The sequence below is a fragment of the Elgaria multicarinata genome, chromosome 11 (assembly GCF_023053635.1).
Source record: "Elgaria multicarinata webbii isolate HBS135686 ecotype San Diego chromosome 11, rElgMul1.1.pri, whole genome shotgun sequence".
Classification (NCBI taxonomy): Eukaryota; Metazoa; Chordata; class Lepidosauria; order Squamata; family Anguidae; genus Elgaria; species Elgaria multicarinata.
In genome coordinates this window covers 15,962,789-15,981,728 of record NC_086181.1, presented here as the reverse complement: position 1 = coordinate 15,981,728, position 18,940 = coordinate 15,962,789, and the positions used below count along the sequence as shown (strand labels likewise).

Below are 18,940 nucleotides of genomic sequence, written 5' to 3'. Positions count from 1 at the left end.
TGCATTCCACTACCAAGGATGCAGAATGCTTTAGTGCAGGGGAAGTACTGATCCTGCCCGAACTCGGAATGAGTTGGATTGTAAGTTGAATCCAGTAGGCTCATAATTCTTCAGTGCGTAACGAGCCCTGGCTGCACTCCAATGAATTTTAACATCATCCAAGACTGATTTACACAAGGTAGCTTATCTTGCCTGCACAAGCTCATTCTCAATGAGTAAGAGAGCAATCCTATGGCCCGGGGCGAACTTCATCAGTATAATAGGATTATCTGGATTCCCCTTTCCGAGGTCAGAGGCAGCGCTCCAACCTCGGAAGCGGGAGTCTGAGATCCGATCCTCCTTCCCCTTCTCCTTGCAGCTGGCCTGGAAAGAACCTCTGAGGTTGGAAAGGCCAATTTGGAGGAGGAGGAAAGGGGGCGTTATGTGGGCAGGGAAGGGAGGAGACAAGAAAGGCCAGGGTATGATTTATCCTGGTCTCCTCTGGCCGACTTCTCTCCTCCTCCAAAGTGCTGTCACTTGACAGGCTGGAAAGGAAAGGTCACCTCCACTGCTCCTCTTACCCTGCATGGGATGATCAGACAACTCTGAGTTTGGGGGCTTCCGATCACCAAGGGTACAATCTATAGGATTACACCCTCAGCAGCCAAACTCTGGCTGTTTCCCAGGAACGTCCCGGGACCGTTCCTGTGCATCCAAATGCCACACAGGGGATCCCGGGAGCAGGCAGGAATGATCCCTCCATTTTCCTGGGATAACCCTTACGTGTAGAAAGGGCCTCTGCCTTCTTTGCGTGTGCTTGGATATTGATTGCTGTCAACAAAGCACCCACGATATCAGCAAATCAGAGAAGGTTGCAGCATGATTTATTACATCAAGGAACATCATATTACACACACTGCATTCTCATGATGGGCTTCAGTGACGCGTTTGCGCCAAATCAGAAGATAATTTGAAAACTCAGAATGACAGAGAACTTTCCTCCAAATTTCTAATGCTGGATTCAAAGCTTGGTGAGAAAACCACAGATAATGATGGGTCATTTCGCCCTTCGCTATTTTAGATGATTCTCTGGGAAAGTAATTAAGAAATGCACACATATAACAACAAATCCCATTGGTCACAAAACATACCCTTCTCACCAAAAGACCAAAAGTTCTGCAGCACATTAGAGACTAAACTGGTTTATGGAGCAACTCGGATTTCTCACTGCTTTGATCAGGTCACCCCTCGCCTGAAGTCTTTTGCACCGTTTCCCTTTCACTGGCCACATAAACTTCCAACTAAAGTCAGATTTTAAATATCTCCATCTCTTTACTGTGATTCTCCCCATCTCATCTCTTTCCCTTAAGGCTCCTTGGGCCGGCTTCTGGATCTGGTGCAGAACTTTATTGTTCCAAATCCAAAACGTAGTTTTTCTTTCTTTACTGTGCAATAAAAATAACTTCAGAGTGTGAGAAGGAAACATTAAACCCTCCTTGTGCGTGTGTGTGTGTGTGTGTGTGTACATTCCCCACCCTTTTAAAAAAAAAAGTACAGACAATGTTTCTTTAAAAGTCTCCATCTGCAGTTCCCATTAGATGCGCCTCTAAGGTTTCGGGTGATTAATAGTCGCATGCTTGGCTTTGGATGGAGGGGTTGTGCCTGCAGGTTAAGCCCTCCCTCCCGTTCCCCTCTCTCTCACATTTCCCTTCCTAAACTTGTCACTCACACCCCGGCAAAGTATTTAAAAAGTGTTTTCTGGACCTTCACAGCAAGAAAGCTCCCGGCTTCAGAATCAACAGATGTGAAGTTTCCCTGCCGATGTGGTGGAGAATTTCGCCGGACCTCCCAAACCAACAAACCCATGACAGAGCAAAAGCAGCAAGCTAGAGAGTCCTTTCGCTGGAGGGGACTGGGTTTTTCGCCTCCTGCCAAAAAGTAATCATTTGTTCGTTTCTCCTCCCCTCCAGCCAGAATTTTCTTCAAGAGCATCCTATGAGAGGAAGCTGCTAGATGGATTCACCTGCTGGCAGTAGCTGCATGAGGAATCCTCACCCAACTGCTGCACTCTGGGGGTGCATCCGCAACCACCATGCTGAGGCCGGAGGTACCGCTGGGCCGCACCATTACCCACAAGCCCCCTTTTCGTTCCACCACAAGCCAGACTTGGGCATTTATTCGGACTTTCCCACCTCCTGCCTGGCTGCCGCCCCCCAAAGCCTGTCCCGGGACGAACACGCTTTTGAAGAGCATCACAGCTCCTTCCAGTGCCAGATGCCTGCCTGGCCTTTTACCGCATCGGAGGGCCGAAGGCGGCTGCCCGCCGAGTTGGTTTTGGGATTAGGAGGCTCCGAGAGCGGCAGCCCAAATGTGGTGGATGCCCCGGTTTGCACAAGTGAAGATTACGTCCGGGCAGGAGGGAATGCAGCAAGCGAAGTGGAGAGAAAAACATCCCGAAGGAAACGGGGAAATGCAGGTAGGTGGGGTTTAAGTAGCTCTCAAAGGCATGTATTGATTCTATTAGTTACTTTGCTGAATTATTATTCATTTTGATCCTGCTTTTTGATCCAGAGGTTATCAAAGCCGTTCACAACAGAAACTAAAACAGTCTATGCCAGCCTGGCTGTGGGGAGGATGGAAGTTGTAGTCAAACGCATCTGGATGTCACTATGTTGGGTCATCTATTTTATGTATATACTCTCTCACACTGTTACTACTAATGATACTGATGCTGATGAAGAACAGAAACTAAATGTCACAGAATAGGGCAGTGATAAAGCAACAGAGCTGAGGAGAAATTAACTAAAGGCATCATGGAACAAAATGGTTTTTTAACAGCTCATCTAAATGCCAATAATGAGGGGTGGATGGAATTGGGTTTTGGGGCAGGAGGGAAACCCACACCCTGGGTCCCACCACAAAGAAGGCCCCGTCCCACATCCCAGCCAATCAGACCTCTGATGGCAAAGAGAAGCGGAACAAGGCCTCTGCTTTGCTTGCCTGCCCAGTAGAGGGTCTACTTATGAAACACTCAAAAAAGAGGACAAAGCAGGATGGTGATTTGCATACAATTTGCATATGCTAATTATACATATCAATGTAAATTTAGAAATAATAATTGCAGTTTAATAGCAAAGCAGCGCATAGCCTTACATGGCTCAGGACCACACCTGATGGAGCACCTCTCCTGACCTGAATCTACCCAGGCACTATGATCAACACCTAGGGCCTTCCTCCGAGTGCCTCCTCACAGGGAGGCTTGGAAGGTGGCAACAAGGAAGAGGGCCTTCTCTGCGGTGGCCCCCTGATTTTGACATGCTCTCCCCACCAAGGTCCACCTGGTTCCAGCACTCTCACTTTTTGGTGCCAGGTTAAGATCGTCCTCTATGCCCAGGCATTTGACAGCATATAATGGGGCAGCTGTCAGTTGTTTCTATCCAGTTCAGTATCTTATTGCAAATGTTTTTTATCTTGTATTTTTTGTGAAGCAACAGAGAACGTTGGCTTTTGGGCAGTAGAGAAATGAAATAAATACATAATAATAAAACATTTCACCATAGTGTAGAAAATGGTGACCAGGTGACCTCTATTCCTACTTGTTGAGTCTGCTGTTCAGGTCCTCACTGTTCACAGATCTTATCTTTTTTTTATCTTTAAACTGGAATTGGACAAGATTGCCATTCAAGTAGAGGATGCCTTCAAACAGAGGATGGTCCTCCAGTTACCCTTCACATAGGGGACTGCCCTCTGTAAAAGAGGACACATGCCTCCTCCCCTATTTTGCCCAACCATTAAGATTGGCCTCTGAGGTCCTGGTCATGGGCCCATCAGTAATGTCTGTCAGGCTTGCAGGCATAAGAGACAGGGCCTTTTCAAGGCTGGCCCCATCATTATGGAACGACCTCCTACAGGAAATTCATTTAGCCCCCCCTCCCTGTGTGCTTTTGAATGGGCTTTAAAGACTTGTCTGTTTGCAACTGTACTTGAGGTCGGCCCAGGTTTTTAAATGAAATATTTTAAATTGTTGCTGCATTTTTATTATCCTAGTGTTGCTTTTAGTCATTCTGAAGTTGCGATTATTTATATTGGCTTTGTATTTGTTTTGTGATGATTTTATTGCGTAAACTGCCTTGAAAGGCAGCCTATTCATATTAGAGTAAATAAATAAATAAAATCTGGGGGTTTATGACCCTCTTCAAACTGTATAATTCTTTCTGAGCAATTACAACCTGCTTCCAAAGTGAGTCTTGTGGAACATTGGCGTGGAGGCTGGGGGCTCCTGTTTCAGTGGGGTGGTGAATCTGCTCTAGGTTTTAGTCAGAACTCTAAAGGAGCTATCCAAGATTCTGAACCCATTTGGGGGATAGGGTTCAGCACCTTTGATAGGTCCTTTAGAGTTCTGGCCGGTTCTGACTGAAACCCACAATGGACTCACAGCCCCACCAAAATCAGAGCCACCAGCCTCCAGCACATTGCAACCTACTTTCTCAGATATGGTGGGGTGGAATTCTAACTCACGAAGAAGGTAAGGTCTCCCACAGATGATGTGAGGCATCACTATCAATCCTCTATAATAATCCAGACTAGGACAATGTGCTAGATTACAGCCTTCCTCAACCTGGGGCGCTCCAGATGTGTTGGACTGCATCTCCCAGAATGCCCCAGCCAACACTGGGAGATGCAGTCCAACACATCTGGAGCGCCCCAGGTTGAGGAAGGATGTGCTAGAAGCACAAAACAAGAGGTTGTAATATGCACAGGGCCAATAACTCAAGCGCATGATTTCATCCATAGGCTACACATCAAGTTGCAAAACATATCACATCCATGTATGCAGCATATTATCAAGGAAGGAAAGATATGTAGAACTGGTTATTTTTTTCCCTATCCTGTGTTCCTTTGGAAGAGAAAAATACACCCATTTTACAGATGAAGTAACCTAGTGCAGTTATTTTTCTAGATTTTTCTGTTTTCTGTTAACCTAACTCAGATAAAAGGTTAAATACTGAGACTTCAATAATGATAATAATAATAATAATAATAATAATAATGGCTAACTTATCTGCCCCTCTTTTGATCTTGCTAGTTCCCCCCCCCCCCCGCCCATCCAGTGGAAGGTAGTGGCTCCGATGACAGTGGGGCAATGACTCCGCTCCAGGCTTTACTCAGAACCAATCAGAAGTTGAAAGGAGCTATCCAAGGTGCTTTGCTTTGCACCTTGGATAGCTCCTTTATTGTGCGGACTGGAATTTGGAGGGGATTCACCACTCCACTGACATAGGAACCACCAGCCTCCACTGTACCATCCCAACTATTGTGCATATATACCTGAAACTCAGGATAACACTTCAAGGACCTGATTCAGTGGATCTAGTTCATGAAAGTTTATGCCATAATAAGTGTGTTGGTTTATAAGGACTCTGGGTTGGATCCAGACTTAATCATGCACAGAGTAGACCCACTGAAACCAATGGGTCTACTCTAAGCAGGGCTTAAACTGGATCTAAGGCCCTTTCTACACCTACAGGTGCAGAGGGCCGGAGAGGGGGCGATCCCGGACTTACCTACTTCTGGAATCGTCACCCTGAGTCTACATGGCCGTGTGACATCCTGGATGGGAGGAGGGATGTCGTGGGTGTTGTGGGCGCCATTTTTTTTAAAAGGAAGAGGAGCTGGAGCGCACTTGCACTCCAGCGAATAATAAGGTAAAAAAGAGGAAGCCCGCACCCTGATGGCCCTGGACTCCCCCTGTCCCGGCTCCTTCCCTCTGATGACCCCCGCTACTCACAGGGAGGAGGGAAGAAGCTGGGACAGGTGGCCACACATCTCCTGTGGTCTCGGGATGATCCCGAGACTGCGGGAGGAATTGGGTTTTCCCAGGGAGTACTTATCCCTGGGAAAACATGTGCTCGTCCCCCTGCCCTGCCCCCAGGAGTCCCTGTGCGTCATTTGGACGCACAGGACCTTGGCTGTGACCAGCCCGCATTTTCGGGCTGGTGTGGAAATGGCCTAAGCCTCTTTGTTGTTTTTGCTGCAGAAGACTAGCCCAGTTCCTAGATGTGCCCTATATGAGTTTCCAATTCGCTTCTCCAGCAACTCAACAAGAGCGCACCAGGAAGGTGCGCTTGGGGAACATCAGTTTCTTCCTTGCCAATAGGGGGAGGTCCGGTCCGCATTTTCCCATGGAGCTTTGCTTGCTTGCTTTTGTGTGTAGGGAGAACTTGTACTGTATCTTTCCACTTTGCCGAAGGGGTTTATGAATGTGGATCGTAAATAAGCAAAGGACCTTGTTCTTTTCAGCATCGACAACTGTAAGCTTCTCAGCTGGCATCCAGTGGAGCCCCATTCCCATGTGAGTTTGGCTTTCTGCCCTGAGCATCTAAAGGTTCTTCTGCACTAGGGCAAGGCATGGCTGAAGCTGACGGCAGAGCCGCTGTTCAGTGGCAGGACAGCTGCTTTGCATGAAGAAGGTCCCAGGTTCAGTTGGTGACATCTCCGGTTAAATGGTTTGGGTAGCACATGCGGTGCAGAATCTCCAGATTACTGCAACACCAAGCAGGATATTGCACTATGAAAGCGGTATGAAAGCATTATGTAAGAGGCAGGAGTCACACTACTCAGGCCTGGTGCTGCCATAGAGGCAACTCAGGCAGCCGCCTAGAGCGCCAAGCAAACGAGGGCGCCGAACAGCGTACCCGGACGCTGCACTCCTAGAGCGGCTTCCGGGTGTGCTGTTCCAAAGCCGCCGCCCCAGCCTCCGCCCAACCCCAGCGTCCTGGCTCCTTCGAAGCCAGGATGCTGGGGTTGGAGGCGGAGGCGGAGGCTTCAGTACGGCACGCCAGAAAGCCACCTCAAAGCCTCTGCCCCGCCCCCCAACCCCAGCATCCTGGCTTCAAAGACGGGAGCGTGAGGGAGCGGGCGGTGAGTGGGCGAGCAAGGGAGGAGCCGTAGCGGTGAGCAAGTGAGCTTGGGTGGCGGGCGAGTGATGGGGGGAGCCGGAGCGTGTGAGCGAGGGGGGAGCCAGAGCGGCGAGCGGGTGGGGGCGGTGGGCGGGCGGGTGGGTGGGCAGGTGGGAGCAGTGAGTGAGCGAGCGAGTGGGTGGGCAGGCGAGTGAGGGGGCAGTGAGTGAGCGAGCGGGGGCGGCGGCTTCAGAACGCGCCTGCCTAGGGCGCAATATAGTCTGGCGCCAGTCCTGACACTACTGTTGGGGCCCATGATACATACCATGTACCGCTTTCATACCCCTTTCATAGTGCTATAACCTGCTTGGTGTGGCTCCTGCCTCTTATATACCGCTTTCATAATGCTATATCCTGCTTGGTGTAGATCTGGCTTTAGTTACTGGCAGTAAGAGCTTTTAGGCTGCAATATGCCAGTGGTTTTGGGCCCACCCCTGTTTGCCATTGGCCCCGCCCACCACTGGAATACGGTCCCCGAGAGGGCACTCAGAGGGAACCTCTTTCTCCCCATGTGCCATCCTTGGGTTAGACCTGGTATACAGCAGCTTCTTTTATTCCTTCCAAAGTGCCGTTCTTTTTTCCTGGACTGAAATACATGCAGTTGTTTTCAGAGTGCTTGAAGGCTAGATAGCAGAGAAGCAGTTGGATCATTTAATCCAGACTTGCATCCCAGGCCAGGAAAATGCTGCCAATAAGCCCCCGTGTGAGGCCTAAAATGTTTGAGGCTGAGTTGACAGTTTCCTTTAAGCAGGAATCCCGGCTCACATCCAGGCCCTGTCTTATGTTAGAGCTGCGTTCTGCAGAGGTAAGAGGACCCACTCCCCGTGATCAGGGCTTAATAAGAGTCAGATACTGGGCCTTGATCCTGGAATATGTGAGACGCTGATGATGAACAGAGCAATGCCTCCCCTCTACCTATCTGGGATGATGGGAATTCTACTCCAAATCATTTGGAGAACAGCTTGGGAATGATGATGATGATGATGATAATAATAATAATAATAATAATAATAATAATAATAATAATTCTTACCCGCCTCTCCATTTTGATCGAGGGAACAACAATAAACGATAAAATACATAATACTCAATGAGGCATGTATTTACATACCCTATGATTTGTTAGGTTTTAATCTCATCTTTCTACAAAGAGCTCAGGGTCTTCTCACTGGTTGCTCCCAGGCTCTGAAGCTCCCTGCCGAGGGAAGTTAGGTTGGCTCCCTTTTTGATGTCCTTTTGTCAGCCTTTGGCATATAAACTGGTCTGTTGCTGAAGCAGTTCTTAATTGGTTGATGCTATGTATTTCTTTTATCGATGTGTTTTTAATTGTGTTTTTCATTTATTTTTGCATTATGCTTTCATTAAGATTTTGGTTTTGATCTTGATTTTATCATTTGCCATATTTTTTTGGACAGAAAAGTCAGATGAAACAGAAAAAGAAGAGAAATTGGGTAAAGGAGTGGCACTATTAATAATGATGAAATGTGTATAACAGGAAAACATTGTGGCTAGAGGACTTGAAATTGACTCCAGATAGAAAGCTTCACAGGTGACACAAAAAACACAGGAATATTGAAAAGCAGTTTTAAACTGACCTTTCTACATGGCCATTGACTGATTAAACACCCTGATACATGCCTTTAAAATGGCATTTCTTTCTTTCACACATGCACAGGAGCACTTCATGTATGAAATTACTCTAATGTTTGTTAAATAGTCTTGGGATACTTTTCTGGACATGATCTGGAGCCCAAAAAACTTAAGCTAAAGGCAGTGGTTTTTTAAAGAGTTCATAGAAGAGTTTTTTAAAGCCTTTTTTTAATAATAATAATAATAATAATAGCACCATCAAACTTTAAAAATACATCACACCCAGATAAACCTGGCTGATGTCTGCTGATAGTTAAAGCCTTTCTGTGCATTCCGTGTCTGTGTATTTGTTTTAAAGTTCATGAAACTATAAAATTTCCCTTTCAACTAGCACAAAATTTTCAGGGTTGGATCCAGATTTGGTCATACTCAGAGTAGACATACTGACATGAATGAGACAGAAGTTAGTCATGACTAACTTAAGTCCCATTGATTTCAGTAGGTCTGCTCTGAGTACATCAAAATCTGGATTCGACCCTCAATGTATTATTACCAGCCACTCTTGGGCAGTATCTACACTACTGCTTTAAAATTATTTATAACAGTAGTAACAACTGTTGGGGCCCAGGACACGCTCCATATACAGTTTTCAAACCGTTTTCAAAGTGTCATATCCTGCTTGGTGTAGATCTAGCCTCTGTATTTCATTTGGCTTTTGGTGGTAATTATCCTGATATGGATCGTGGATTTCTAGTATAAAATGTCATATTTAAGGATTCGTCTTAAGGGTAAGCATCACAGAAGATGCGTATCCTATTTGAAGATAATCCTCAGATATGAAAATGTGGAAGTGTTTACATGTAATGCCAAGCCATGGTTTAAGGTTATGTGCAAGAACAAAAAGGAGCCCAAATGGCTCGCACGTTCCCCCTCTCATCTCTTTCTCACATGCAGGCACAGTGAGGAAGAATAAACCAGCATTCAGTTTCACTGTGCCTGATTCCTGTCTTGTTGTTATGTGTGGACCAGGAATCATGGTCTAAAATAATCTCTACCAAACCAATAAGACCAACCCAGTTGTTTTGCTGCCTAAAATAAACTCTAGTCAGTTGCTAAACAAGCCAACTACAAAACCTGGGTTGTTTAGCTGCCTTGTTTATTCTAAGATATTATTTTAAACCATGATTGCTGGTTGGTACATAACAACAAGCCAGGAATTAGGCAAAATGAAAACAAATGCTGGTTCATTTCTTTCCCTGGTGAGTGGAGGAAGGAGTGCTTGAGCCCAGCATTTTGCTTAGGCTAGGGTGACCATATTTGGGAAACCAAAAAAGAGGACACCTAGTGTGTGTGTGGGGAAGCAGCTTTCTGAGTCCTGCAGAAAGTACGTTATTCCCCCGCCACTTTAAAGAACCCGATTGGAGTGGAGGAGGGGAAAGGATTTCATTCTGCACCACCACCATCCGCTCCAATTGGGGCCTTTTCTATAATGTCCACGAATGACCCACTTTCCCCTTTAAGACCTCAATTGGAGCTCAGGGTGGGGGAATGATGTGCCTCAAGAAAGCATGTCATTCCCTCCTGCCATGCTAATGGCAGCCTTAAAGGGGAAGGTGTGTCATTCCAGGACATTATTGAAAATTATAGAAAATCCCCCCTGACACCATGGAAAGAACAAAAACCAGGACAAATCCGGGGAAATCCTGACAGTTGGTCACCCTAGCTTAGGCTCCTTTCTGCTCATGCACATAGCGCCAAGTTATGGTTTCCCATGACATGTGAACATAGCCCTTGTGTACACTGTTACCGTTGAAGAGTGGCACCAATTTTTAATTTGCCCTGGGTACATGGGCTAGGATTCAGTGTGAACTAAACAATGTGCATAGGGCCTTCTTCTACAAACATTCACGCCCTATGTGCAAACACCTCAGGGGGGATGTGCTATGCAGTGTGCACAACATCGGGGTCATGGCTACATGGTGCGCCCCCATTCCCTGCTTTTGTGATTAGGTCAGGGTATTTTGGAATGCCTGAAGAGGGTTGTTGTGTTACCCTTTTCTATCACAGACCTTCACTAACTAATCTTGGGGCCTCCAATGTCGTGCCCATGAGTCCCAGTGAAGTGCAGCCCTCCAGCGCCATCATTGTTTGAGGGTACAAGCAGTGCTTTTCTGTTTTGGAGTTCAGGCTCCACCTCTGCTGTATGCTCAGATGAATTACTTTTTCTTTTAGCTTCACCAGTTTGCCTTCTGGACAGTGAGTGTTTCGTGACTGCCACCAGGGTAACAGTTTTATGAACGGGAAAGCCGCTCCCGACAGCCATTTTGCGGAAGTGCCCATGACACCCTCCAAATTACAAATGTGCCCACCGACCCAAAAAGGGTGGACCCCCACCCCGGAAAGTCTAATGTCGTGGATGGCTGGGTCTTTTTCGAGCCATGCCCCCCTGGTTCACTTCTCTGGATGGCTTTGGTTTGGCTTCATATGGCATTTCTGCTCTCCTCCTCTTACAGAGAGCCAGGATGCCGGCAGCAGCGGCTCCGCCTCAACCACCTCAAAAGCAGAAGCCAACAGTGCCAAAGCGCGGAAGGAGCGCACCGCTTTCACCAAGGACCAGCTGCGGGAGCTGGAGGCAGAATTTGCACACCACAACTACCTGACGCGGCTCCGGAGATACGAGATTGCGGTGAACCTTGACTTGACGGAAAGACAGGTGAAGCTCCTGCACACCCGCAGCCCCTCCGGCTGTGCCGTGTCCCCTTCCGCTTGGGCAACAACGCCTAGACACAGGGGTGCAGTTAGATAATTTTAGACTCTGGACTTAACAGCCTTATAAGGCCTCCTGCTCCTCCTCTCTTAGATGGGCATTAGTTCACTTGAGGCACAATCCTTTCGGGATGTCCGTCCCTTCCTCAAAGTCCCCTCCCTGAGGACGGGGGGATTAAAAAAAGGGGGAACCTCCATTGATGCTCATGGAGAATGTTTTTCTTTACTTAAGCCCAGTGTTTGTGGTGGTGGATTTGGAGAACGATGGTGGTGGGGAAGATTTCCTCATCCCCTCCGTGTGGTAGTCCCGATCCTACGCAGGATGATGTGCACTTACTCTCAAATTAAAATAAATCCTTAGTTACATACTGTGCAATTAAATAATATCTAGTTTGACATTACTCATGATAGAAGTGGTCTTTGAACACACATTCTCTGCCCTGGAAACAAATGCAACCGAAGTGCGCTTGATGTGCATTCAATTAAGTGTTCACGTTTGTCCCTCTTCAGAACATGTGCACTGCCTCAACCTGAATCCAAGCTGGTAGCGGGTCAGCCCGAGGTACCCTAAGGCCGAAGCGGATCAGCATCAAGGCCCTCAGTGTGCCTCAGTCTGACTTGGGGCCATGGCGGGCCACTGCCCGCCCACCTGGGAAACCCAGTCATGAGTCCATGTGAGTCTATTGGACTCACTGGACCCACCACCCTCTCCCTCCCTGCCCTCCCTGGTCACCTCCCACCTCCCCCCACTACCACTGCTGCTGCCGCTGGGACTTAGCTTTAAATCACATCCTCCTCCCTGAGAGCCAAGCCACAATTAAAAGTTAAGATCATGGGAGTTCTTTGTTTTTTACTATATCTATGGTCACAAACTATGCCCGCCGTTATGGCCAGTGTAGTTTTCAGCCATAGATATAGTAAAAACAGAGAGACCCCCGTGTTCTTAACTTTAAATCGCGGCTTGGCTCTTAGAGAGGAGGACATGATTTAAAGGTAAGTCCCGGCAGCAGTGGCTCCAGGTTTTGGAGGGGGCGAGGGGGGAAGGGGGAGAAGGGGAAAGGGGCTGCAAGCAGGGAGTCTAATGGACTCATAGTCTGCCTTGCAACCAGCTACCCTGGGTGCCGGCCACAAGGCCGGCACCCAGAAACCCACAAGGCTGAACCACTTCAGGGAACCCAAATCTTGCTTTGGCTTTGGTACTGAAATGAGGCAGGCACCCCCTGAAGTGCCCTGAGTTGCATTGGGGCCATTTCAGAGGTTCTGAAATGGCCTCAGAGGTGAGTCAGGGGTGCGGTGCACAGCCCTACTGCCCACCCTTGTCTCAGGTATGCAAGCACGCTGGGACTTTAGTGTTGGCTATTGCTGGAACACTCCACTGCAGGGTTTTAAGTTTAAATCTTTGGTGTTAAATTACTGCTGGAAAAAGCAATACCCATTTTGCTGCTGCTGTTATGGGATGGTAGTAAGAAACAGCATATAAATGGTTCTGGCACAGAATGAGGCTACCGCTCAGGCCTTCTGCACAGAAACAGCTGGAAACGTTCAAAGACAGCACCTCTTCCTTCACCCAGGACCAATGCCAGACGCAGAACAGGGAATCTGTGGTTGGATATGTGTGCGTGTCTGTAAACCAGGGCAGGGGGTGTATTTTTGATTCTGATTGGGTAGAGAGCAGGGGCACAGCAGTGCCAGGGAAGAAGGTGGTTAACCCTTTCATCTGCTATGATTCGCCAGGAGTTCAGTGTACTGTAGGGACAGAGCTCAAGACTTCTGCCCTGGGCAGGGCAAAGCCAAACTGGTTCTGCAATAATCTATCAGGCTCGGTGATAGCATCTGATATCCTTGGGCAGATGCCCGGGCCCCAGTGCCTTGGCAAGGCCCACTGCTGACACCTGCCTTACTTTTGTGTTTTAGGTAGGGTAGCCATCTGTCCTACTTTACAGATAACAGTCCTCTATTTCAAAGGCCATTCTAGTCCAGTTCCTTACCTTTAAAGAACCAAAAGAAGAGAGAGCACCCAGGGGCCTTGAAGTTTCCCCTCCACACTTAGCATCTGGGCAGCAGGCTGAGCAGTCACAGTCTTCCCTACGAGGGTGAGATGGATTGTATTTCTATTTAAAATATTATTTATTAATTAATTTATTTATTGCATTTGTATAATGCCCCATAGCCAAGGCTCTCTCAGTGGTTTACATAAGATTTAAACACATAAAAACAATATACAAAAATTAAAAGCCACAAAAACATACAATATATACGTACATTTAAAACCGCTATAGCAACTTAAAAAAAACACCTATGAGTCTAAAAAACAGGCCCAGGCTCATCACATATTGCTAAATGCCTGGGAGAAAAAGTCTTGACCTGGCACTGTTTGTCCCTATTGTGGGACAGAAGCAGGAGGCAAAGGAAATGCAACCAGGATGATCAGGGGTCTGGAAACAAAGCCCTATGAAGAGAGACTGAAAGAACTGGGCATGTTTAGCCTGGAGAAGAGAAGATTGAGGGGAGACATGAGAGCACTCTTCAAATTCTTAAAAGGTTGTCACACAGAGGAGGGCCAGGATCTCTTCTTGATCCTCCCAGAGTGCAGGACACGGAATAATGGACTCAAGTTAAAGGAAGCCAGATTCCAGCTGGACATCAGGAAAAACTTCCTGACTGTTAGAGCAGTGCGACAATGGAATGAATTACCTAGGGAGGTTGTGGGCTCTCCCACACTAGAAGCCTTCAAGAGGCAGCTGGACAAGCATCTGTCAGGGATGCTTTAGGGTGGATTCCTGCATTGAGCAGGGGGTTGGACTTGATAGCCTTGTAGGCCCCTTCCAACTCTGCTATTCTATGATTCTATGATTCTATGAAATGTGATTCCCTTCCCCGCTGCCTGATGAGCCTCTAAAGCTACTGATCTCTGAGCAGAATGGAACAACCTCACAGTCACCCACTGTGGCTCGCTTAGCGTGATTCCAGGTACTCACAGAAATATTGGCATTCCTATGGATCGGCATAAGCCTCTTCTCTCTCTTTGTGCAGGTCAAAGTCTGGTTCCAGAACCGCAGGATGAAATGGAAGCGTGTGAAGGGTGGGCAGCCGGCGTCACCCCAGGACCACGTCATGGAGGATGTGGACTCTGCAGCCTCCCCAAGTTCAGAATAGCTGTCTTCTGCAGTGACGCAGAAGGTCTGGACCAACCTCTTGGTGTATCACTGTCAGCCCAGGTTATATTTCCTCCCCCTGAAACTTTGTAATGTGACTTGGACTGAGGAAGGTGGAAGGAGCTGTTTCCAAAAAGACCTGGCTTTGCTTTACATCTAGATAGGACTGGTGTCAAGGGTAAGCATGGTTGGGCACCTGTTGGGCATCTGTTGGGCACAGCCTAGCAGGGGCCCATGGACAAGAGCCGCCCAGATTTGCTCCTCCTATTCACCATGGCAACCTGTTTGTTCACCTGGCCCAGACAACAGTGGTAGTGAGAAGGAGGAGCAGAAGATGCCACGGCCTACTTGATCCCTGGCTCTTTGCTTGTCTAGCAATCAAGTGGGGGCAAGAGAGAAAGAAAAAGAAAAAAGAAGAGGAGCAATTGCAGTTGGTGGCAACAACGCCAAGAAGGTTGACTCACAGAGCGAGGAAGTTCATTGAGTGTGTCTTGCCCCAGGGGTCCTCAAAATCCTGGAGCCGGCACTGTGCCTGGACTCTCTCTGGGCTCATCTACACCAAGCAGGATATTCCACTATGGAAACGGTATGAAAGTGGTACGTAAAAGGCAGGAGCAACACTACTGCTTTATAGCAGTATTGAAGTGCACTGCAGGATCTATACTACTGTTTTATAGCGGTACCGAAGTGCACTGAGAACTGTTGGGGCCCATTGAAACATCTACACCAAGCAGGATATAGCATTGTGAAAGTGGTATGAAAGTGGTGTATGGTATGTGTCAATGGGCCCCAACAGTTGTCAGTGCACTTCAATACCTCTATAAAGCAGTAGTGTGGCTCCTGCCTTTTATTTGTCACTTTCATAGTGGAATATCCTGCTTGGTGTAGATGAGCCCTCTGTCTCTGGCCTCATCTACACCAAGCAAGATATTCCACTACGAAAGCAGTATATAAAAGGCAGGAGCCACACTACGGCTTTATAGCGGTATTGAAGTGCACTGACAGATGTTGGGGCCCATTGACACGTACCATATACCACTTTTACAACAACAATATCCTGCTTCGTGTGGCTCCTGCCTTTTATATACCACTTTCATAGTGCAGTATCCTGCTTGGTGTAGATGAGGCCTCTGTCACTTTTTTTCTGGGATTGAGCTACTTTTTCTATGTTCATGCAAGTCACTAAAATGGAGCAAAATTGTGCAGAGATGGATTTCTAAAGATTCTAGGGTGAAGAAGGCATAACATTTTTAGCACAGTCCATCCCATTTGGAAGCTGGGTTTTCTCCAGGCTCAAATGTTGAAAACAGCAGCAGCAGCAGCAACAACAGTAGTACTGCACATCAGAAGCAGATGCTGGCTGTGCATAGCTAGTCCCCCCTTGATGTCACTAAGGAAAGTTTACACAGCCAATCATTGGAGCAGTTTTACAGTTAAAAACAAAAACTTAAAAATAATAATAAGGTGAAGAGCGAACTTATATATGCATGAATCATGCTGTGCTTTACAGCAGGGGAGGGTAACCTGTGGCCCTCCAGATATTGTTTGACTCACTCCAACTCTCATTATTCCTGACTGTTAGCCATGCTGTCTGGGGTGAATGGAAACTGGAGTCCAACAACATTTGGACAGCTACAAGTTCTCCATCCCTGCTTTAAATGCAAAACCCAAAGGTGGACAGATCATCTGAGCCACAGGGGAGGGGAGGCTGAACAGATGAGTTGCCTTATTGCAGCTGCAAAGCCAGCCTTGCACAGTAAGCAACTGAAGAATTTTCTGCAAACTTGTTTGGCATTGCATCTGTCTTCACCCTAAGTGACTTTAACCTCCCCATCCGTAGACAAGGTAGTTTCAGGTGCAGCCCTCGAGGGAGCAATTCAGGCTTAGTTTTCATATAAGAATATATGTATTCAATCATCACTCTCCTTATATAAAAATTTGGGAGGGGAAGGCTGTTGGTGATGTCACAGGTAATAGCCAATAGGCATCTTGCACAGCCCATTTTCCGCAGTTTTTTCTGCATCGCACTGAGAATTCACATAACTACATTTTCAAATATCTGTCTTCAATCTCAGTTCACTTAGCTTCATTATGTTGTGCAGAGGAGCCAAATACTTGCAAGCATCTCAGCTTTAATTAAGCACTCCAGGTTGTGCAAACTGCTGGTAACCAAACTGCTGGTAACATTGTTTGCAGGGCAATCCCATATGTGTTTTCTCAGAACTAAGTCCTGTTGTATTCAATAGGGCTTTAGCCCCAGGTAAGTGTGTGTAGGATTGCAGTCTTCAGCAGTTTCAGTGACCACTGCAAAGAGATAGATCACCATGAGAAGTAAATAATTCTTTTGTACCATTAACAGAAATAGAACGATCCATTCTAGACAAGAGCTGGAATGATGAAATTTGCACCATTTCAATAAGCCAGGATTTGATACTCTTCTCTGCCTCTACCTAATGGGTTGCTTTGTTGTTTTTTGACTTGTGAGGTGTGAATTGACCTGAGGTTTCATAGTGAAACACTTTTAGATCTCAGAGCTCTCTTGCTAAGCATGGGGCAACCACTATTTTGTAAAACAGGGGCAGGCAACCAAGAACATAACCCCCTGATCTCATTTGGTCCCCAGTGGGTGGGTGGTGTGGATGTCGCACCCGGTGCTGCACTTGGAGCTTCTCCCATTGGAGAGAGGACACAGGGCAGGCAACACTGTTCAGCCCAGCTTCACTCATCCCTCAGCTTCCCCAGTGGGGAGGCCAAAGCATGAGCAAAGCTTACTCTTCTGCTACTTGCAGGAGCTCCTGCAAGCGGCAGACAAGCTGCTCTCCAAATCCCCTCGCTATCTCTGATCTGTGATTGGAAATAACAATGAGATAACAAGGGGATTCCCGGCAGGCCATTCACCCTCCATTGGATGTGAGGGAGTCCTTTTATCTCCAACTGGAGATAACAAGGGTATTCTCCTTCTTGCCTCCTCCTAAAGCCCACAGTAGGCTCCAGGCCACAGAACGCGGCTTGTGGAGGGGGTGGGGCTTGTGGAGGAGAGGAGGTACTGCCCACAGAGGGAGTCCAAGCCTCCTTGGTCCAAGCAGGCAACCTCCGTGGGCCACATCAGGCCCAGGGGCCAGAGGTTGCTCTCCCCTGTTGTAAAACAATTCTTGAAATTTCTGGGTCTGAACATTTTCTGTTTGGTGGTCCAAGCCTTTCTTTCTACTAGTGTAGAACAGATGTTGGAACTGGAGTAACACTGTACTTATAAATTATAAAGCGGGGAGGTTCCCCTACATGTGTGCGTCCACTTTTGAGTTGGCCAGTGTGGTTCTTTCTGTTTTGGTTAGAGGCTTTGTCACGTCTATGAATTTTGTCTGTAACTTGTAATCCATTTGGAGTGCTTGAGAGAAATGAATGAATTTGTTCTCACTGTTTCTGTCATACATTTGGCCTCTATGGGGATAATCTATAACTGGCTTTAAAAACAACAACAAATAAAATTATTATTATTATTATTATTATTATTATTATTATTATTATTATTAATATTATTATTATTATTATTATACATTGGCCAGCTGGAAACATGACCATGTGCTCTGACACCCTTTTGTGTGCTCAAAGTCCTCTGCCTGGATGAACAAGTCTGTCAGTTTCACATTCTCTGACATTCGACTGTTTAAAATCTCAAGTTCTTTCTCTCCCATTTTTGGGGAAATGTGTGGATTTGATAAGTTCTTACCACAATACGAACTGAATGTAATTCTTCCCTTTCTCTTGCAGTGAGATGTTTCAGGGATTCCAGCACACACCTAGGGTTCGATTTCTTTAGCTACAGATCACTGGAATTTCTGTGAGATAGAGTTTACTTACACATATGGGAGTTCACAGCAGTACCCTTCCAACAGATTCCTGTTCCACATCAGATTTCTAAGGGAACCCATAATGCCATAGGATTTCCTGCAGGGAGCAAGAATCATTCTCTGCCTCCTTTTCAGACCCAGGTCCAGTGCAGGCTGCCAAAACTACAAACCCAGTTTGCTTCTATTGTTCTCACAGACTTCTGTATTAGCACATTCCTTAGATGTAAGGAGGTAAAGGTTTACCTATTGCCATCTCGGTACTATCACTCAGCTAATCTCCATAACAGTAGGAGGGATGTGCAAGGCGAAACATGCCCAACTGGTTTGACCCATTCTAGCACACATGCCCAAGGTTAGCAGGGATCCTTGAAAGATTATTTACAGTAAGCCCCTCTTACAACAATATCGTTACACGCTCCTCACTCTTCAGAGTTGTGAGATGTGCCAGGACATCACTTAAGTTGGGGTTGGTTTGCTTTGGTGGGGAGATCAATTGAGACTTTGAGCATCTCTACATTATGGGAAAGCACGTTGTTTACCCGGGGCTTTTCTACATCCTTTGGTGCGCTTGTTATGGGTTGCATTACCTGGGGGGATAGGGGCAACAAGGGGTTTGAATTGCATACTTCCCCTATATTGAGAC

General features: G+C 46.9%; 1 protein-coding gene across 1 annotated transcript; it reads left to right on the top strand.

Moving 5' to 3' along the window:
- The first annotated feature begins 1,992 nt into the window (after positions 1-1,992).
- On the top strand, positions 1,993-14,450 carry MEOX1 (mesenchyme homeobox 1). Its single transcript, XM_063137922.1, has 3 exons — positions 1,993-2,455; positions 11,042-11,241; positions 14,328-14,450. The coding sequence occupies exons 1-3, from the start codon at positions 1,993-1,995 to the stop codon at positions 14,448-14,450; spliced, it is 786 nt and encodes a 261-aa protein (XP_062993992.1).
- The last annotated feature ends 4,490 nt before the right edge of the window (positions 14,451-18,940 follow it).